Source organism: Protobothrops mucrosquamatus, unplaced genomic scaffold (genome assembly GCF_001527695.2).
Source record: "Protobothrops mucrosquamatus isolate PMUCROS unplaced genomic scaffold, P.Mucros_1.0 scaffold175, whole genome shotgun sequence".
NCBI lineage: Eukaryota > Metazoa > Chordata > Lepidosauria > Squamata > Viperidae > Protobothrops > Protobothrops mucrosquamatus.
Genome location: NW_015386535.1, coordinates 235,531 through 258,565, shown reverse-complemented (window position 1 = coordinate 258,565; position 23,035 = coordinate 235,531). Strand labels below are relative to the sequence as shown.

The 23,035-nt window shown below is 38.8% G+C and overlaps 1 protein-coding gene across 1 annotated transcript in view; it reads right to left on the bottom strand.

Annotated features, from left to right (window-relative positions):
* CDH23 (cadherin related 23) overlaps positions 1-23,035 on the bottom strand; it is a gene marked incomplete at its 5' end in the record, with an annotated part of 322,097 nt that overhangs the window by 107,554 nt on the left and 191,508 nt on the right. The window contains 2 exons of the mRNA XM_015813612.1: positions 3,760-3,908; positions 6,657-6,717. Coding sequence (XP_015669098.1) covers positions 3,760-3,908; positions 6,657-6,717 — 210 coding nt within the window. The remainder of the gene's footprint in view (positions 1-3,759; positions 3,909-6,656; positions 6,718-23,035) is intronic.

Here is a 23,035-nt window from a genome sequence, read left to right as displayed (position 1 = left end):
ATAGTCATAAGTCACCTTTTTTCCAGTGCCCTTGTAACTTCAAACGGTCACTAAATGAATTGTTATAAGTCGAGGACTACCTATATTCCACAGCTTCTTGGTTAAAAAAGTTGTCACCAGATATTTTTTTTTAAAGGTAAGCAAATGACGGCAGGGACATTCAGCATTGTGTAGAAATGGTTGGGGACCTTTGCAACAATGTCAAGGACACTTGGGTATATGGTTGAATCCTGGCTATAGTGCAAATATTGTTCAAGCCAGCCAGCAAATAACAAAATTAATGAATAGCAATACAAATAATGCCTTCAAAGCAAAAACCATCCACACCTGAAACAAATGAAGATCAAGGTTCATATTTTTTTTCGCTTTAAAAATAATTCAATTAGATAGAAATTCAGCCATCTGTAAAATCAGAAGCAAATAGCCTGTTGATCAATGTCTATTTCTAGCTGCGATAATCACTGTTACTCCAGAGGAAAGAAAGGCCCCCTTAATATCCTCTAAAAGAAAAACACATTTCTCAGAACAATACGAACGAGAGAAGATGAATAATGGAACACTCCATGCATTTTCTGAAGACTTTATTAGATCCTGCCTAACCACTCTCTTATCAGCAGTGAATGTCACCAACCAGGCACTGCATTGTTAATTAGAAAATGTATGGAATAATGAAAAATGGAAGATTATTGAATATATTAAGCATAAATAAAGAGACTCCCAAATGTATCGTTGGTATGAATGTGTGATCTGTTTGAGCAACATTTTCTATTACAGGAGGCTGGCTCTCTGTTAGTACTTGTTAAGCTGTATTTATCTGCAGCCGTATTTATTTGGAATGAAGTATTGTTTTAATCAAAACAATGTTAGAAGATACAAAGCATAGGACATCTGTTGTATTAAATAGATGAACGGGAGGGGCAAAAGGTTTTGAAAGAGTCCCACTATTTTGTCCTCCTCAAAACATATTGACTTTGAACCCGCGTCTACTCAGTAGCTACTTAGTATCTCATTTTTTTAGTATCTCGGTTTTTTTACAATGAATCTGAGGTAAAATTTTGACCTACCCTACAGTAGTTCTCGAATTACGACCATAACTGAGCCCAAAATTTCCACTGCTAAGCAAGACAGTTGTTAAGTGAATTTTGCCCCATTTTATGACCTTTCTTCCCACAGTTGTTAAGTGAATTGTTGCCATTGTTAGTAATACGGTTGTTAAGTGAATCTGGCTTCCCCATTGAATTTACTTGCCAGGCAGTCACAAAAGGTGATCACATGACCCCAGGACACTACAACTGTCGTAAATCCATGCCCATTGCCAAGTGTTTAAATTTTGATCACATGAGATATGGCGATGCTGCAACGGTCGTAAGTGTGAAAAAGAGTTATAAGTTACTTTTTTCAGTGCCATTGTAACTAGATGAATGGTTGTAAGAGATGGGCTACCTCTATTTGGTTATGTAATTTGGGGAGGTTTTTTTAAAAAAAACTTTTTTAAAAAACAAGACCATTTATATTATTCATCCTGATCAGCAATAACATAGGAATAATACAGACTGAAAAGCAACAATCCAGTCTATACAAGAGTCATCAGGAAAGATATCCCTTGAGCAGATCTACAAAAATATGCATTAGGTGACTCATGGATTTTCAACTGCTTTAGTACTTTACTCTGAGTAATTGTTTTCTGATATGTGAAATATTTAAATGCTACTCATACTTTATAGTTCAGAATATAAACAATACTTTCCACTGTTTAAACAGATGCCTTGGGATACATTCACCGCTGCTTCATTTAGAGTGGCATGTTGCATTTTCATCCTGTCTTTTTGCTAAGTGGCTTAAATGTGGGTCTTGTTATTCTATCCCAATACAATAATCCAATTAGACAGGTTGCTCTGAAAGAGACTGAGAGAATAGGTGGCTCCAAATCTTTTAAGTGAAACCTATGGGCAACTGAGGACTCTAATTCATACTGGTTTACAGTATACCTCCAGTGTATCAATGGTGTAACACAAAATACTTAAGGGAGGGACCCTGGAAGATTCTATTTTAAAATAATATTTATTATATTTTGAATAGATTAATGTTTATACTGCTCAAAGCCATGAGTGGATTCTTTTCCAGAACTGCTGGATATAAATTTTAATAAATAAGCATTTAACTGTTCTAATAGGTTGTCTGCTGTTTCCCATCCTGCATCAATTAAGCAGGAGAGTTGCATATTGACAGAGTAGGTCAGAGTCATGGACTAAATCTGAACTTTGGAAGTGTAAGTCAGGAAAACTGGGATATATAATGGACCAGGGAGAAGCTTCTGTCCTATTATCAAAAAGGAAGGAAAACGTTGTAATCAATCCCAAAAGTGCTTTTTCAAGAGACAACTGGACTTTCTTGTTTTTCTTTGAAGACGTTTTGCTTCCAATCTAAGAAGCTTCTTCAGCTCTGACTGGATGTTGGGAACATGGAAGGATTGTCTGCAAGGAATATAAATTCTTTCATCCTCCACCATTCAGTCAGAACTGAAGAAGCTTCTTGGATGAGAAGCGAAATGTCTTCAAAGAAAAACAAGAAAGTCCAGTTGCCTCCTGAAAAAGCAACTTTGGGACAACCATGATCTGGATGACTGAGAATCTCCATAGACTGTTGTAATCAATATTAACTCCAGACCAGACAATTGAAATGGTTCACTAGTGAACTATCTCTTGAAGGGATGTTGTGAATCAATGTGTTCAGAAGACTTGGACCCAGCTCAGACCACAGAATTCAAGTGTCAGAATTCCATATATAATGAGTGGCAAAGTGGCAAACACACTGCACCATCACAAAAAGGTACAGTTAAAACAGCATCTCTGCTGGATCAACCATGCAAACCAGGGATGTTGGCTTTGTACAACCAGAAGGAAGCAAATTCATTCATAGGCTAAAATACACAATAGCTGTGTCCTCGGTCTTCCTCCAGGTGAGTATAGCCAGATTCCCACATTTGTAGCTCATGCTGAGCCAAGGTAACCGCTCAACCATGACTGTTCATCAGCAAAGCCAGATGCTTTTGATGAGAAAATTCACCAGAAATCCAGCCAAGGATATCTCCAGGATATGATAAAGAACAGTCAGGATAATAGCCAAGATGCTAGGATCAAAGTTCTGCCTGTTTTTATTTAAATCCATATCCTGCAAAATCCTCTGGATCCAATGTTACAGCTTATTATGTATAGATATCAACCTTATTTTCTGAAATTAATTTGCATTTATTTATTGTTGCTGAATTAATTGGAAAAAAAAAACCCAGAAAAATTGACTCCAATTATGACTTTTTAGAACTAGCTTAGATTTTTATTAATTGGCTAACATTTACATCTCTTCTGAACTTTGGTGCAAATAGATTCACAAGTTGATGCTTTAATAATTCATGTATTATATTCATTGTCACCAAACAAAATCCAATACAGCAGTTTGCAGAATCCTCTATTATAAGCAAAAAAGAGACATTCTGTTTTCATTCTCAACACCAGTTGGCAATGTAGTTCCTCTAGACTTCAACTCCCAGAATTCCTCAGCAAGGAATGCTGGCTGAGGAATTCTGGGAGTTGAAGTCCACAAGTCATAAAAGGGCCAAGTTTGAAGACCCCTGCTCTAGACAGCATACAATCCATTATACCATTGAGTGGACATTATTGATAGTGCTAATTCAAAGCCTTGTGATGACAGCCACAGGCCGAAAGGGGTAACTGATTTGTAATATTTTGAAAAAGACCTTACCCTGACAGAACTTCTCATTGGTCCTTGCTCACTGTTGTAAGCCTCCACCTCAAGAACATGGGATGAATTTTGTTCTCTGTCCAGCGGTTGTAAACCCCGCATAACTAGCCCATTGCTGGGATTGATCCTGAAATTGTTGAAATTGTTTCCTGTTGAGAAAAAAAAAGAAAAACTACCAAATAATGCATATCAGGGTAACATCACACTGGAAAATTTACTACTCCATGCAGTTCAACCTCAAGAAAGACAATAGAGAAAAGTCTCTCCACCTTAAGGTTTTAAGGTGGGTGGGCTTTCAGAATTCTTCAACCAACAATGCCCCCTTTCCCCCCCTAAAGCACACACATCTTAAAATGACTAAGGTGGGGAAACACTGCAGGGGAGAGAGACAGATAGATAGAAATCTCATAATATCACAGGATGTCTTTGGTAGGGCACTTAGAAGTTGCACCTCTTTGCTGTACACTAAAGTAGCCAAACCAAGATTATTGGCAGTTCCCTCCCTTCCCTCCAGGACATAACATATAAGTGATGCTTGAGCAGGATCCGTAGGATTGTCTGGGACACTACACATCCTCTTCACAACTTGTTTTCCTTGTTACCTTCTGGGAGGAGGCTCGATGGTATCCGAAGCAGAACATCCAGATTCAGCCACAGTTTTGTTCCATACAGTATTAACCTTGTGAACTCTCAAGCTTCCTCCTTCCGCTATGCATTTAAGATGGACATTAATATTTATATGTATTTATAGGTAAGGATGTAGGTATATATGTATGTTGTATATAACATGTTTATACATGTGTTATGTATGTGTACACTTTTGAGAGCCAGCCACAGAATTTCATTTTTAATGTGTGCCATTAAAAGTTATCTTATCTTATTTTATCTTATCTTATCTCATTTTATCTCATCTCATCTCGCCTCGCCTCGCCTCATCCTATCCTGCCTTGCCTTGCCTTGCCTTACCCTATCTTACCTTGTCTCATCCCATCTCATCTCATCTCATCTCATCTCCCGTTATCTTTTTCAGGCTTTCCATGAGTCTGCAAAAAAACCATGCTCCTGCTTTAAACAGCTACTACAGCAGCGTTTTTCTCTTCTCCAGTTCACACTTTAATTAATTACAAAGAGATTTGGAGCTCCAAATCACTCCACAGCACTTTCCCCAAATTCTCCTACTTATTGCAATCCTTTGCTTATTCCTAAAGACTTACCAGAGAACAAGCCTCCATCAGCAGCTGAATGTACTTGGAAAGGAGCAAACTGAGGATTGTGCTCTCAGAATATTTTATATTAAGATATGTACTGTATGTATAATGGAAACAGTTTTTTTTTACAGTACAGATAATCCTTGATTCTGATCACAATTGGGACTGGCATCTCAGTTGTTGAGCAAAGTGGTCATTGAGTAAGACATCATTTGACTGCTTTGCTCAATGACTTGCAATCCTGGCACTCTAAATTGCAGTCATTAAGCAATTTTATGGGTTGTTAAGCAGACAGAATCCCAAGTAAGAAGGGTGGGTGCCTCAAAGGGGTGGGGAGGCTCTGGGAGGCCCAGCATGGGCTTTGCATGAGTTGGGGGGGTTTTGCTGAAGTGCAGCACAACATCACAGCTGCCCATGGGAGCCTCAGCTACCCATCTGGCCCACTAGTGCAAGCAAAGCTGCCCAGGTCTGGGAAGCCTCACCAGCCACCTGGCTCATCAGTGCAAGTAAGCGCCCCATTTATCTTCCCCAGAATTGTCCAGCTGTTGACAGCTGTACCCAGCCTCTGTGAGGTCTGGCAGTCTTACCAAGTCCACCTTGTGCCATTCTCCAATCCGGCTCCATTCTTGTGATCCTTTGGAAGCCTGTGATTTGGACCAGAAAGTTTTTGAAGGATTGTTGAGAATGGAGCCTGCTCTTACCCTAGGCGATCTGGAGAAGGAGGCTGCTGAAGCATCGTAAGAATGGAGCCTGCTTGGAGAATGGCAGGAAGTGGCCTCAATAAGAGGACTGCACCTTGCATAGGCTGGGCACACCTGTCAACAACTGCAGAAAAGTGTCAAAGATGACTGAGGTGCTCTGCTTGTGCTGGTAGGCCAGGTGGGTGGCTGAAATTGGCAGGTGGGGGGAATTGTAGCACCCATGCGGTTGTAAGTGCAGGTGGATTGTCAAACACTTGAATTTTTATCTCCCGACCTGGAGTAGGATGCTGAAACAGTCAACTTTGGGCAAGGATTATTTGTTCAGTGCCATTGTAATTTAAAACAGTTACTGAACAAATGGTTATAATTTGCAGACTACCATATACTCTATCTTAAAGATTATAAAACACAAACTGTCAGGTTTTAAAAAGGGAAGTTTGTTGCAATTTTATTACACGGTAAGTTAGATACTGTATATGTCATGGTTCTGACTAATGAAACACTTCAAAGAACTTCCAGGCATTTTATCCTAAAAAGTCTTTTTATTTATGTGACAAAATGTCTGCACAGGCATGAAGGAAGGAATGCTAAGATCTAAAATCCCCCCCCCCACTGAGCAGTTATTTTGTTAGTATTTCCCTCCCCTATTTAGCTGGCATGATTTACGTCCTCCAATTAGTTTGAAGGGCAAAGGTTACCTTCAATCTTCTTTCCCGGGTTCTTCCCTCCTCCCTCTCTCTCCTCTGAATTAACTCTAAAAGTACCAGACAGTTCAGCATATTTTGTCAAAGCAAGAATTACAATATTAGCAGCGTTAACAGTATATTAAAAGTGAACTCAGATTATTTCTTTCAATAATTAAGTCTGAGTGGAAATAATAGAGCTATACAAATAAGGAAGCCAGAGTTAGGCTACATGGGAGTCAGTATGGTTTCAAAGGATATATAAGAGTCCTTACAAAATATAGATATCCAAAATATCTATTTACCTCTGACAATTCTGTACCACACGCGGCCATTCACACCTTCATCTGCATCCGTGGCTTTCACCTTTTAGAAACAAACAAGAAAAAACAATAATGGAGCTGTTTTTCATATTGAATCAAATGCCAGCTGCTTCAATACGTTTATTTATTTATAATGCTGGTATCCTCCCCCTGTCATTCTAGTCGCAGGGCAGCTTACATTTGATAAAACATAAAATTGTTTTAAGAATTAATTAAAACTGTAAAGACAAGGAAAAAATCAAAAGGTGAGTTCCACACGTGACTCTTAGGAAAAGGACAAATATTATCAGTCACAGGAAAAATATTTTATTATTCCGCATTCTGTAGAATAGCTGCAATGGAAAGAGGAATAGAAGAATCAGCCTCAAAATGGAAAATATTGTTCTTTAGGGCATTATTAAATATGACTATATTAGGCCTGCAGTAGATGCTTGCTATGTTTACATTTTGCATGCATAAATCACATTTCTTATTTTATTTTATTTTATTTTATTTATATCCCGCCTTTATTATTTTGATAAACAACTCAAGGGGGTGAACATACCAATACTCTTTCCTCCTCTGATTTTCCCACAACAACCTTGTGAGGTGGGTTGGGCTGAGAGAGAGAGTGATTGATCCACAGTCACCCAGTCGATTTTCATGACTAAGGTAGGATTAGAACTCACAGTCCCCTGGTTTCTAGACCAGCACCTTCACTAGACCAAATATAAGAAGTTCATGAGATGTTATTGAGATGATAGCTGTATGGTTGGTTGTAGCAAGTGAACGCTGAGGAACCACCGGCTGCAATTTGAATTCAGTCCCCCAGACCTCCCCACCTGGATTCTCAGTCTCTCCTACCTTGAAAAAAGAAACGGGAGCATATTCCAGAACCAAGTTTCCAAAATCAAGGGAAGAACAGAGTCTTCAACGATTCTAGCCACTTATAGCACCTTCTTTTCCCACTGAAGAAGGCCAAGTGACTCTTTCAAAATGAGGAAAAATGAAGATTTCTTTGGTTTCATATAAATAGGTGAGATTAATTACATGTTATCAAGTCATTTTTGGCTCCTAGCAACCACATAGATTGGTGATGATAAAACTATGACATATCTGTCATAGGTGGCATGTCATGTCATTTTCAATGACATACTAGCATGCCCAGTGGTGGGATTCAAATATCTGAACAACCGGTTCTCTTATTTGATGCAGGCCTGGGAGTCCGATGCCTAGAGCGGACTTCTGGAAGTGGCATCCACATACTTCTGGTGGGCCGTTCTAGGCCTGGGAAGCCTCCTCCAGGCCTCCGAGGCCTAGAATGGACTTCCGGAAGTGGTATCCATGCACTTCCGGTGGACTGTTCTAGGCCTGGGAGGCCTCCTCCAGGCCTCTAAGACCTAGACTGGACTTCTGGAAGCCAGCCGGTTCTCCAAATTCAGGTAAATTTAGCTATCGGTTCTCCCGAACCAGTGAGAACTGGCTGAATCCCACCACTGAGCATGCCCCATACTTGTTTGATTTTCTGAGGCTGCAGAGGTCTCATAAGAACGTGGTGTATTTTCACATGGCCCCTGGACTGCCTGGAAGTCACAAAAGAGAGCCTCCAGAGGCTCAAAAAATTCTGTGAGAGCAGGACTTTTCCATGCTTTTTGGAGGCTGCTAAACTACTATACAAGAGCTTTTGTCAAAGTTATTTCCAAAATGAAGGCCTCATGCAACCCGGAGCTGCCCTGGATAGGCATTTTTTTTATCTGGGGCTGGGACAGAATATTTATTTGACCAGTATTATATCAAGTGATCATTTCAAACAATAATACTGGAAACTTTCAGCACCCTTAAAGAATCTAGCAGTGGCTTTATGGACAATTTTTTCCCTTTACGTAATTTTGCGAAATATTGTTCTTGGCATTAGACTGCATTAAAGACAGACAAAAGAAACCAACTGACAGATGAAGTTAGTACTGATTCTTGGGCTTGAAGGGCACCAAGTACCTATCTTTAATTTCAGACTTATCTATTAAAACTCAGCAACAATACAGTCATTAATAGAAGTTAATCTAATAAAATGCAATGTGTTCCACATTTCAACTTCTGGTTTGTGTCGCGGTGGAACAGGACACAGGTAGGTTGGGCTCTGCCTTCCATGCCTGATTTTGCCCTGCTGGGGGCCCTGAAAAGGGCCTAAAATTGTCCTGAAGAGGCGATGAAGAGGAGGGGTGCATTGTTGATCACAGAGATGGCAGTCTTTCCGTTTGATCCAAAGAAAGCCCTCCAAACCAGCAGAGGAAAGACTGGCTACATTCTTGTGGCCGGCCATTATCTGCTGACAACCGAAGGAAAAAAAAGCACTACTTAGGACATTGTAAACAGCATGTTTGGAACTGAGAATATCGATCCTTTCTTTACTATTTTACAACTGCATTTCCTGGGAAAGGCTCCCAAGAAGCTAAAAACCTCCAAATGTAATGGAAATGGCATTTTAATTTTATGGGGGACAGAAACATACAATATTGAAGTGGAAGTAAGATAAACCTACAGCTTTAATAAATTTGAAAACTGAGACAACTGTTAAGATTTTCTCTTTGAAAAAAAACCATTGAGGCAAAATATAAGAAATCGGTCCTTTGTTTTAAGAGTGGAAAATGGACTTTGAATGACATCTAGTGGTGGATTTGTGTATAGCACCATAATTTGCTTTGCTTGGTGATTCCTACCTTGGGAGAATAGCTAGCAATAAAGGAAAATATTTTGGCATATTTATCATCCTGACCTTCTTGGACGATAAACACCTACTGAGTTTGGATTTTTAACTTCAAGAGAAAGAAAAACTGACCTTGGACTATGCCAGGTTTGGAGAAACTTTTGAGCTGTTTTCAGAGAGGCTGAACATTTTGAATATTTCGAACATTGTGGATTACAACCTTGCCTGATTGACAAGGGATACTTGAGACAAGGGATTACTATAAAATATTGCTTTCAAAACTGAACCTATATTTTGGAATCTATTGGATTATAAAGGATACATTTAAAGACCAGAAAACTAATCTCCAGGAAATTATGCATCAAGAAAAAACATCTTTCAGAAAGAAATATATTCTATGCTACAACTAATTCACCAAACAATTGTTGAATGCAAAGAGGACATAAAAAGAAATCATAATGAAACTAAAAACAATTTAAACAATATAAATGAGCAAATCTCCAAATTAAATCTACAATTAGAAAGCTCCCAAATAACGACTACAAAATACTGTATGAAGAAACAATCCAGAAATCAGAAGTTGAAACAGAAGAGGAAATGGATTTAGAGATGGAAGAGATAAAAGAAGGGAAATACAAATGACTATATACAAACAAAATACTGCAAGACTTAGCTATAACAACGAAAACACAAAAGACCTTTTACCCCTCAGATCTGCAAAATATATCTGATGGCAAGGAAAAAGATTTTTAAAAAGGGACTATAGAGCAGTTAAGGGAAATGTCATAACTTGGGAGACAGGGATTGAAAAGAAAAATGGCGGGAGAAAAAATCTGGGAGTTGGTTAAGGAATATAAATGGGCAGAATTTCCCCCAAAAAATACTTTATCTAAATTGTCTTCCTCATGCCAAGCAATTTTTACAAAAATTGAAAGAAAATTCTTGGGCAATCTAATTGCCCTGGCTTGGAAAGTGACTTGGCAAAGAAAGAAAGCAAGTGTCAGATTTAAAAAACAGAAGATTTGACCATTTAGAAGGAGCAATTATATGTTTAAATACTTCTTTGAATAAGATTAAAAGAACAGAAGACCCTTAGATATAATTCAAGCTTTATAATGCAAGATATGATTTAGAATTAAGATAGTATTTTTTTCTCTTTTTTGATATGGGAAATATGAAAATAAGAGGAGGATTGATTTGAATAAAACTTTCAGCTATATAATATTGAGAAAATCATAACTGATAAAGATATTTCAAATACTGATGGGAAATTAAACTTTAACAAGAACACGAAAAACAGGATATGGATGAATGAATTGACATTATTGATTTATGAATTGATATTATTATTTGTATGATATTAGTAAAATACAATGAAGATGCTTATCTCTAACGCTGTATACATTAACAGTACCAAAAATTGTAATGGTGTAATGAGGGGAAAATGGAAAAAATATGGAGAAGAAAGGAGGATCAGGGAAAAAATACTGGATTGCGTAGTATTGAACAGATTTATATTGAAGAAGTTAATGTTAAATATCTGAACCCAGACAACATGTTGTTTACTAAGCACTAAAGACTGTAATTTTTAAAAATTAATAAAACTTTTATTTAAAAAATGCAATGTGTTCCACATTTTTTTCCAGTTCAATTCAAAAGTACAGTACTGTTAAAAGCAGAGGAATGCTTTAGTACATTATTTTAAGCCCAACTATCACTAGCCATATTGCTACTGCTTTTTCTTTCACTTTTTCTTACGTTATACTTCTGCATAATTTCAGTTTTCCTTCTGAATGATTAACTTGCTGTATGATACTGTTTCTAATAATGAAACTAGTTTAATAATGAATCTGTTTTTTCATTTTACATGTGTGTGGGTTTGTTTTACTCATATTTCACTTTTGTAATTATTTGCCCTTTCTTTATGAAATGACAAGACTGCATTTTTTAAAAGTAAATATGTAAAGAATTGCTTCTCTTTTTTCCAGGGAGGAGGGGGTTGGTGTCACATGCCCACAGAGTCATTAGGTATTGTTGAATTTTGGGCACGCCAAGCCCTAAAGCTTTGCCAACACTGACAGAGATAGATTTTCTTCAGAACGATCTGTCCCCACTGTAAGTGTAATCCTGAGTCCATTGACTTCACTGCTGTTTGTTCTCTTCACTTTCCTTCCATGTTTTCCAGCATTAGAGCCTTTTCCAGGCAGCTAAGTTCTGCACAAAAAAGGTCTCAAATAGGATAATGTGAACCTGGTTTTTTTGTGGCTGGAGTGAGAACTCTGGGTTGATTTGTTCAATGGTCCATTATTTTTTATTTCTTTTTTTTATTAAAGTTATATGCCACCCATTGCACTAGCCAAAATAATTCTGGGCTATTTTTTCCCTTGTCCACAGTATTCTCAGGAGTCTTTTCCAATACCAAAATGTGAGTATGCTTATCTTACTTCTTCGAAGTCCAGCTTTGGCTTCCATAGAGTATCACATGATTTCGCATGATTTTGTTCTTTGTAACTAAAGAGACATCGTGGCATTAGAATATCTTTTTCAAGAGCTTCGTGAATGCTCTAAGTCATGGCAGTCTGTGATTTTTCACAGACATGATTTCTTTTGAATCATTGATAGTTGATCCCAAGAGGCAGAAGCTATCCACCACTTTGATATCTTCATTGTCAATACTAATGCTGGTTGCTCCACCTCTAATCATTCGTTAATCTGGTCCTCTTTATATTTAATTTTAGTCCCATTTTTTCTCTATGCTCCTTGACATTTATTACTAAGGTATGCAGATCCTTTGCATTTTCATCTATTAGGGTACTGTCATCAGCATGGTGCAGGAGGTTATTGGTGTTTCTTCCTCCAATTTTAAAACCCTGCTCATCTGTCTCCCAATCCAGCTTTCCTTAATTCAGCATACACAAATGAACAAACAAAGGGAGAATATACAGCCTTGCTATGCTCCTTTGCTGACCTGGTGCCACTCTGTTTCACCATGTTATGCCCACACTGTGGCTTTCTGAATATAAGTTTCTCATGAGGACAATAAGAGGTTCTGGGATTTCCATTTTTCTGAGCACAGCTTAACATGATTGAGACAAAGGCCTTTCTACAGTCATTCTACAAGTCCATGGATAGAAAAAAATGTTTATATTAAACACACATAAACAAATAGTGCGGATGTAGTGTATGAAAAAAAAATGTGTATATTTCTTGGCAAATATTTCTGGAGGGCGGTGGGAATGCACCCATTGTTAGCATACGACTTGGAGAAGTTGGATGGCTATTCTTGAGATGAAAAAGATTCTATGCTTTTTTTTGCTATGTCTGGATATTATATTGCTGCAGTAGAGGACAACCATGTTAAATGAGAGACGTATAATTTAAATCTAATATGCAAATAATAATGTATCCCATTTCTGTCCCCTCTATCATAAACACACACACAGTACACACACACACACTCACACACACACACACACACACACACACACTTTTAATGACCTTGTAATCCCTTGCATTGGGAAGACTGAATGGAGCTGAGCATTTACTGGCTGGATGCCCTTCCTGACTCCTATGCAGAATTCTCAGCAAATATTTTCTCTTTGTGCCTAGAGAGAAAAGTATGTGCCGCTACCTACGATCAAACTCATAGCCTCCTGATTGTGAGGTGAAAGCTCCACCTCTAGGCCACCATGTCTCTCATATAGATATAAATATAGAGATAGAGATATATTTCTGTGCCTCCACCTCCATTTGAGATAGGTAGTACAATCTAGGTCAGATATTAACACAATCTCTATCATATATCACCAGCTACTAAACATGAAGAATGAAAAAAACACAATAGTACCATATTCAAGAATTAGGAAAATTGCATTAGAGAAGATGATGGGAAAACTAGAATTCCACCACATTTACAGGTGTTCCTCATGAAACGCTGCAGAGCAGTATTTCCCAAGTAGATTTGCAAAAACCATTGAATTCACACAAAAGGGAAGTATATCTCCAACAACAAATCTATCACTGAAGCTTTGGATGTTACAGAGGAAGCACGAGATGAATACACAATCACTTCTGTATTTAGCTGCCAAGTTTCATGTAATATTCAAAGGGGAACTTATTCAGGATCTGAATCTCCTCTGTGAAGGAGAATCTCCTCTGTCAAAACTTCACACCAAACATTATGACATGCTCTCCTCTGAACAGAAAAGCAACTGTACTTCTGACTGGTGGAGATTTCATTACAACATTTGAATTACTGTAGGCCCTGCAAAAATCCACCAACTTCTCCTTTTACACCACCCTGAGCATTTGGTTCACTGAGCACAGGAATCAATAAAGAGTTGAATTTCAGTTCAAAAATCTTCGAGGAGGCTGTAAGTAGTGGTTGAAGCAGGCACAGTAGCTAGGAGGCTTTAAATAATGGTTGAAGTGGTGAAGTGGGTGCAGCAGCGCCTGCATTTTCTGCGTCGCATGAGAAAAGTACACCTTCCTTCCCCTGTCCTTACCACTTTCTACAGAGGGACTATCGAGAGCATCCTGTCATATAACATCACAGTCTGGTATGGAAGCCTCACTGCTTTAGACGGGAAGGCGGTACACAGAATGGTGAGGATGGCAGAAAAGATTATTGGCAGTTCCCTCCCTTCCATCCAGGCAGTGGCGTAGCGTGGGTTGTCAGCACCCGGGGCAAGTAATTTGCGCCCCCCTCCACAGTGGGCGGCGTCGGCGACCCGGCGGCTCGGATCGGATTCGCACAGCCAGCACTGCAGAGAGAGTGAGTGAGCCAGGCAGGGGCAGAGAGCTGCGAGTGCGAGCGCGCCCCCCCAGATGTTGCGCCCGGTGCGGCCGGCCTCCCCTGCACCCCCCACGCTACGCCTCTGCATCCAGGACATAGCATATAAGTGATGCTTGAGCAGGGTCCGCAAGATTGTCTGGGACACTACACATCCTCTTCACAATTTGTTTTTCTTGTTACCTTTAAGGAAGAGGCTCTGTGGTATCCGAAGCAGAACATACAGATTCAGTCACAGCTTTGTTCCATACAGTATTAATCTTGTAATCCTCAAGCTTCCTCCTTCCGCTATGTATTTAAGATGGACAGTGATTAATATTTTTATGTATTTATATGTAAGGGTGTAGGTATATACGTATGTTGTATATAGCATGTTTATATGTGTGTTATGTATGTGTACATTTTTGAGAGCAGGCAACAGAATTTCATTTTTAATGAGTGCCAGTGTGCCCACAGTAAAAAATGACAATAAAGGTTATCTCTTAAGGCTAACACAAAGAATAAGCAAACCAGAATTACAGACATCAATAATCCAAGTTCAGGAATTACTTGGTTTAAGTAAATTAACTGACTTACACTACCCTGAAATTGCGGTTAACGCTCAGATATCAGCTCCACCAGTGGTTGTTTCAGAAGTTGAGGTAGGACAATGCATTGTTTCCCCAGTTCAGTGATAGTGTGCATAAAGGATATTTTCAGATCTTTGTGGAAACACAACCCAATTCCGCCACCTGGTGTTCCTATGGCTGATTGCAATCATCTTCCTAAATTCCCTTGGTGAGAACAGAAACATGCACATTATAGGAGACTTTGTTACAAGCATTTTGTAAATATTATTCAGAATTAGGGGACATATAAATAAAACATATGAGCAGGCAGTGCCCTTAAAAAAAACAAATTAACAGTCTTCCAAAAAGGTGGAATAACAGAATATTTTAACTACTTGAGAAAGTCTTGAAAGGGGTGGAGAATATAACATCTTGAAAATTGAAATTTATCTCCCCTAAGGAATACTCATGCAATAATATTCTTTTTTCCTCCGTGTAAGATAGGGTAGACAATCTGGTGTCTTCCAGATGTTTGGGATTTCATTACCCATCAGTTCTAGTCAACGGGTGGCTGTGGGCTGTGATCCAGAACATCTAATGGGCAACAGATTGGCTATTCCAAGTAGAAGCAAGCCTGATCTTTAACATCACTAATATGTCCAGCAGTCATTACAGTGGCCGCTAAAGCATATAGGGATTTCTGGGAATGATCTCTTAACATACCCAGTTAAACACATGACATTAGCTTATTCAGATGAAAACCAGGGACAGTTATGGACTGACTCCAAGTGACTGTTAATCCAGATTAATTTTCAAGCCAGATTTTTAGGAAATAGTGTCAATACAGGTAGCCCTTGACTTACAGTCACAACTGGGACCAAGACTTTCCATCGCTAATCGGTTGTTAAATGAGTTTTGCCCCATTTTGGACCTTTTGTTAGCTATAAAACAAATCATTGCAGTTGTTAAGTGAATCGTGTGGTCGGTTAAGTGAATCCGGCTTCCCCCATTGACTTTGCTAGTCAAAAGGTGGCTGGGAAGGTCACAAATGACACCCACGTGATCCTGAGATGCTGCAACCATCGTGAATACATGCCAGTTGTCAAGAACTTGAATTTTTATCATGTAACCATGAGGATGCCGGAATGGTCATAAGTGCAAGGACTGGCTGTAAACAACTTTTTTCAGTGCTGTTGCAACTTTGAACAGTCACTAAATGAATGGCTGTAAGTTGAAGACTACCTGTATCTATTTGTTTTTACATTGGAGAACAGTGCAACCAGCTGTTTAGAGTAAGTAGAAGGTTTAATTTTCTAACAACAAACCAGAATGTGAGATGTGAGATGAATATGAGAGTCTACAACAAAATAAAATGGGGAACGCTGAAAGCCTATGCCCGGGTCTTCAAACTTGGCCCTTTTATGACTTGTGGACTTCAACTCCCAGAATTCCTCAGCCAGCGTGCCTGGCTGAGGAATTCTGGGAGTTGAAGTCCACAAGTCATAAAAGGGCCAAGTTTGAAGACCTCTGGCCTATGCAATAAATGTGGCAAGGACTATTTCTCTCCCTGGCCAGTTGCCCCTCTCAGGTGGCATTTTTCATCCTGGGTAGGGAATTCTGGGAGTTGAAGTCCACACAGTTAAAACTTGCCAAGATGGAGAAGCACTGCTCTAGGATATGCTGTGACTGACTGTGGGGCATTCGGTTACTACCAAAATATCCAATAAGGTAGTCCTTGAGTTACGACTACAACTGAGCCTAATATATCTGTTGTTAAGTGAGACATTTGTTAAGTGAGTTTTGCTCCACTTTACAACCTTTCTTGCCACAGTTGTTAACTGAATCACTGCAGTTGTTCAGTTAGTAACATGGCTATTAAGGGAATCTGGCTTCCCCATTGACTTTGCTTGTCAGAAGGCTGCAAAAGCTGATCACATGACCCGGAGACATTCCAACTGTCATAAATGTGAGTCAGTTGCCAAGTGTCTGAATTTTGATCTCCTGACTATGGGGATGCTGCAACGGCTGTGCAAAAAACAGTCATAAGTCATTTTTTTCCAATGCCGTTGTAACTTCAAATGGTCACTAAATGATCTGTTGTAAATTGAGGACTACCTGTATATTATGTGACTACTCACAGCTATCCTGCCCATCCTTTCAGACCAAGTCCTGTCTAAGCAGTTCAGGTGTGGTCATTTGGTTTCCACCACTCCAGAAAAAGGCAATCTGGAAATATACAGGGAATTATTCTGCATTTGTCTCCCTTGGATGGAGAAAAGGAGAAAAAGCAAAGCAAGATCTATAGCAGGGCTTTTCAACCAGTGGTACGGGTATCACCTGTGGTACATTGGCACCTGGCAGGTGGTACGTGACCATCCTAGAAAAGTGGTAGCGGGGGAGGGGAATGAGGTGAACCGGTGGCAGCACCGGACAAGCCTGAGTGAGAGATGGCTGGAGCTGCAGGGCTGTCAGGGCTCAGCGGAAGCGCCAGGATCAGTGCCGCTTTCCAGCTGATCGGCGCTTCTTCAGGACTGTCAGGGCTCAGTGGAAGCGCCAGGATCAGCGCCAGGCTCCAGCTGGAGCTCGGCGCTAATCCTGGTGCTTCTGCTTAGCCCAGAAGAACCTCCATCAGCGGGAATGTTGCAGCATCTCCAGGGTCTTGTGATTTACATTCAGATGCTTGGCAACTGATTCATATTTATGACATTCACAGTGTCCCAGGGTCATGTGAAGTGACCAAAACCTGCTGCAACCACCCAGCAGATGGGAGGGAATAAAAACCAAACACCCCCCACCCCACCCCTGCTGCTAATCCTCAACAGAAATGCTCACAATAATGAAAACCTCGAACAGGAGGAAAAGTGCCACCGGGTGGGCAGGCAGGTGTCTTGCTCAGCTGTGGCTTGGGGGGCACTTTTTTCAGTGCCATTGTAACTTCGAACAGTCACTAAGCGAACTGTTGTAAGTCGAGGACTATCTGTACTTTATCACTTTTTCCTTTTTATTTTTGGTCAAGTTTTTGACACCTTGCTAGGCGACTGGTGGTACTCAGATATTGCCATATCCTAAAAGTGGTACAATGGGTGAAAAGGTTGAAAAGCCCTGATCTATAGGATGGATCTTCAAACCTGGCCCTTTTATGACTTGTGGACTTCAACTCCCAGAATTCTTCAGCCAGGCATGCTGGCTGAGGAATTCTGGGAGTTGAAGTCCACAAGTCATAAAAGGGCCAAGTTTGAACACCCCTGATCTATAGGGAACCTAGATGGAAGATGGCACCCTTGAGGAGAGGAATATTCAGTGAGGACCCAGGGAAATTTCTCTTCTGTCACGGGAGGGGAGGAAACGAACCAGCCAGAAGCTTTCCTTCGTTTTTCCTCTTCCCTTAACTGCTGGTCCAACATGAACTGCTAACTCTGCGAACAGACCCCAGACTGTACCATTTAAACTTTCAACAGGGGATCAGATGCGCTGCAGGTCAAGAATAGTAAGTAATTCACTTGCAAGTTCAGCTCTGAAAAGCATTTTGATTCATGACATGATCTTCCAAATCAAATACGGTGATAAGCCTCAGGTTTTGTAGTGCTGGGAATCTTCAATAGCTCTTCATTATTTTACAAGCAGATTCTTTTTTCTCTTTTCCTCACCTCCCCCTTTGGGCACATCCCTCCCCCAAAACTTCTAGGGACTGAGAAGACAACAAAGGCCAAAGAAGGGGATGGCGAGCAGGAGAACTAATCAACAAAGCAACTTTTAAAACTGAAGGGAGAAAAACAATGTAGTGAAATAAAGTGGTCTGAGAGATAAAACGTAACCAGGGAATCTAAGAGATTTGCTACTGCTAAGGTGGTGCAGTTCTCCTAGGAACATTTCCAATAAAAAGGTCAGTGCATTTGTAGGCTCTTTATTTGCTCCAGTTTTGTTGCTTTGATTTCAGAGACTATAGTGGCTAATGTTTGAGTAGGCTTAAGGCTTTCCTCAACAACTAAATGCATTTTGAAAAAACTAATAAATCAAGGCCTCTTTTACAAGGCAGAGATACACATCTGTGTCTTAAAATGTATTATATAAAAAAAATGAAAAGCAAATGAATTGCTCTTTATGTAACGAACACAAACTTCTGTTTATTATAAAGTGTGTTGCGTATCAGGGTCTCCACTGAGCTATCATACAACTATGATTGGGGAACGTGACAATGGATAAAATTCAAGAAGCTTACTCAATTAATGTGTCTCCACTTATTTTCATGTGACTCCATTTAGTTTCAACTTACTTTATCAGAAATGTGCAGACATAAAAAAAATTAGATAATTCTGTAGGGACATAAATATCTAAAATTAATCATTGAGCGGGGTTGGTTCTCTTTTTTTGGCTTGGAGAAAAGGGAAATTCTTCTCTAAATGTTATTCAGTAGAAAAAGTACTGGGAAAAGTTGAGTAAAATATTTGCATTCATCCCATTGGGAAGTGACTTTACAGTATCTATAAGGCTTTTTTTGGTCTACGTTATTTGCCAAAAACCTGACTTTTGAGGAGTCCATAATTTATTCAGCAACTGTATTTCTTGTATGTTGTTATTATCTGATGAGTCTCTAGAGAGTAATACAGATGATTGGTTTAACATCATTGAGGCAAATTTATCAGATTACGTATTCAATATATGCACATAAATTGCTGTTCTGCGTATTTTGATACATCTGATCGACACTTTTGCAGACAACTACAGTTTAGTACGGTATATATTTACTGGATAGAGACTCAAAATACCTTGCAAGAATTACCGCAAACATCAAAGTGCATTATGTAATAGTTTTGTCTCCAGGGACATTTTAGCTATATTGCTTACAAACATTTAAACTCAGTGATGGAAACATTATCCCCCAACAAATCAAACATATACCATAGATTTTACAGTATGTTTTATAGAAGATGAATACTTCTGTTTTGCTCTGTAGCAAGAATTGCATTCAATGTTGGGGATCTGTAGAAAATTATTGTTTCGTACATTTATAGTAACTGGTTGAAATTTGACAAATAAAAGGGGTTAGTCTGGGTTCAGGAGAACTAGCCATATGCAAAGCATCCTGTTTCTTTTAATTTGCATAAGGATTTAAAGAACTGTAGGAGACACTGGATTTTTTTTATTCCAGCTATATCCATGGATGTATTGAAAGAACATTTTCAGTCTACATTTGAAACAATATTTATTTAAGCATTTTTCATAGTTCTGAACCACCCATCTGCCTCTTGAAAGCTACCATTTTGTCTGCATTGAGTGATTACCACAAACCCAGATATAAATGAAAATTATTGCTATGTTAGAAGGCATCAGAGTCACTGTCAAAGAAAACAAAGGTGCTCCCATTTAATAATAATAATAATAATAATAATGATGATGATGATGATGATGATGATGATGAAGTTGGAAGGGACCTTGGAGGTCATTTAGTCCAACCCCCTGCTCAGGCAGGAAACCCTATACCATTTCCGACAAATGGCTGTCCAGTCTCTTCTTAAAAACTTCCAGTGTTGGAGCATTCACCGCTTCTGGAGGCAGGTTGTTCCACTGGTTAATTGTTCTAACTGTCAGGAAATTTCTCCTTAGTTCTTGGTTGCTTTTGTTTTTTGTTAGTTTCCATCCATTGCTTCTTGTCCTGCCTTCAGGCGCTTTGGAGAATAGCTTGATTCCCTCTTCTTTGGGGCAGCCCCTGAGATATTGGAACACTGCTATCATGTCACTCCTCGTCCTTCTCTTCATTGAACTAGACATACCCAATTCCAGCAACCGTTCTTTATATGTTTTAGCCTCCAGCCCCCTGATCATCTTTGTTGCTCTTCTCTGTACTCTTTCTAGAGTCTCAGCATCTTGTTACATCGTGGTAAGGTAACATTTACTAAAGTAATGGCTATTTACAGTTCATAAGTAAGTAAAAGGAGAAAAGATGAGGGGGAAAGTGGGAAGAAGATTGAGATATACTGTATAGAGTAATCCCATGGAATCTTACAGAATAACAGAGTTGGAAGGGACCTTGGAGGTCTTCTAGTCCAACCCCTGCTCAAGCAGGAAACCCTATACTTGTTTATACTTGTTGGCTACCTAAATTTTAGGGTATTCTGGAAAGTAGGATCAAAGATTATTTTTTACATTTCTTTCATTGTTACAATATTTGGTAAAAGTAAAAAAGAGAAGTAAAAATTAGAATACTTATATACCATAATAAAAAAAACCTGCAATTAAGATTGATTCAACCTGGAAGCATAAGATAGGCTCACATAATCAGAGACTTCTAGAAATAATCCTATATCCACTGTCCAGAACTTGGTTTTGATTTGCATAGTTATTCCACTTTAATTCTAGTTTGTTCTGATACATTGCTCTTCTGCTGTTAAATCTGTTTTCTTCTGACCTTTCCATATATACTGTATGTCGCTCAATTCAGTTGTTATTTTTGTTATATTATATTATATTTCTGTTTTATTTAGAATTTCTCTGGAACTGATTATTTAGTTCATTTCATGTTAATTATTCCAATCTTTTAAAGGTAAAATTTAGAACCTGGGTGAACTATAAATAATATTTATATTTCACGTGCTGTCACTTTTATAATAGCATTTTACTTTTTTACTTGTAAAAGATTTAAATCCTGTCAACTTGCTAAAGAAAAACAATATTGTTGTGAAAATAGGTGAACCAAAAAATCCTGATGAGAGAGAGAGAGAGAGAACGAGAACAAAACAGTTCGTAAAAGCACACTTAACACTGCAGTTGGAACTAAACGGCTGCAAATTGTTAATTTCATATTGTGGAGAGTTGTGTATCTGATGACAAACAAAGGGATTAAATTCATGTAGAAAAAATTAGCTGTCAAACAACCAACCAATTAATCCACCATTCAATCTCTGCTTTTTACAACTTTAACACATCGCTGTGGTACTATATCTGAAAGCCCAACTACCTTCCACCTAGAGTTGTTTTTATCTAAACCAATCACCATCATCAGCACCACCACCATCATCATCATTTTTCTTCCATTTTTCTTCCTAAACTAGGAAATGGATTGCTACAGGTTTGGTCAATAACCAACACTGATGCCAAGGATATAGAGTCATATAAATAAATAAAGTGCTAGATGCCAAAAATATCGACTATGCAGAGTATCTCCAAGCCAAGCAATTCAAAGTGTTTGGGTTGTGGTGAATAGAGATTCCCACAATATAGAGGCAATCCAGATGGTGATTAGGTCTTATTAGCTTCAGATGTTTGTGGAGCTGCGACCTCTTTCCTAGCAGGCAGTATATGGTGTCACGTGGCATAAATAATAGCATTTAATCTATCAAAACCATGTTAAGGCTGGAATTGAATGATCATTCTTCCTATTTTTTATTTGAATGTAGCTGTTGGAGGACTTTGGATAGTTCTGCCAGAGAGCCTGGCCATTAAAAGTATAGTATCATAAAAAATTGTCCAATATTGTGACATTTTTTTTTAAAAAAAAAAATCCAGCTTCTCTAATCACTAATTTGCATGCTCTCTGTGTTTTGACATTTTGTTTTTACGGGGAAAGAATCTGGCTAAGGCAGCTGGCACTGGTTTTTTTGTAACTGGATACACAAATCAAGCTAATCTGTGAATGTAGAGGGAAGAATGAATATTAATGTGGGCATAAGAAAAACCAAAACAAGACTGTAAGCATATATGATTTCATCATATGCCTTTACTACACAACTCTCAAAAGCTAACCATAGAAGTTTTGTGAGGTCTCAGTAAGGTTTTATTAACAGAGCATCAAAACACCCAATTTCTCCCACTGATTACCTCAGGCTGGCTTGTATATTCCTTTATTTCAAGAAACCAAATTTTAGTCAAATTAGATCTGATCTTGGAGGAAGCCCATTCTGTACAATCTCATAGCATGTAAAGTCCCCTCTCCCTCCAACAATTAAAAATCTGCTCCATCACTGAAATAAACTAAATAATATAATAATAAGATCTGGTTATAAAGTCCACCATTCTTGGAAATGGAATGCAGTGAACCAAGCCAACTATTCTTTATTAATTTTCCCTATTACACCCCTATTGTGTGAACTTAGAGTAATTATATTATAGTTACCATTGGCTTGACAGAATATGTAAATGGACAGACAAAAAGATATAACAGTGGTTCTCCAAATATGATATTGGATTCTCCTTGCCATGAGTATATGCAGAGGACTTGCTGTTTCCAAATCTCAGTGTTTATTAGCTGTCTAACTATACAGAAGTTGTTATAAATAAATAAATGCAAGACTTAGCTTGCAGACTTTAAACTGATGGTTCTCTAATTCTGCAGCCCTACGGA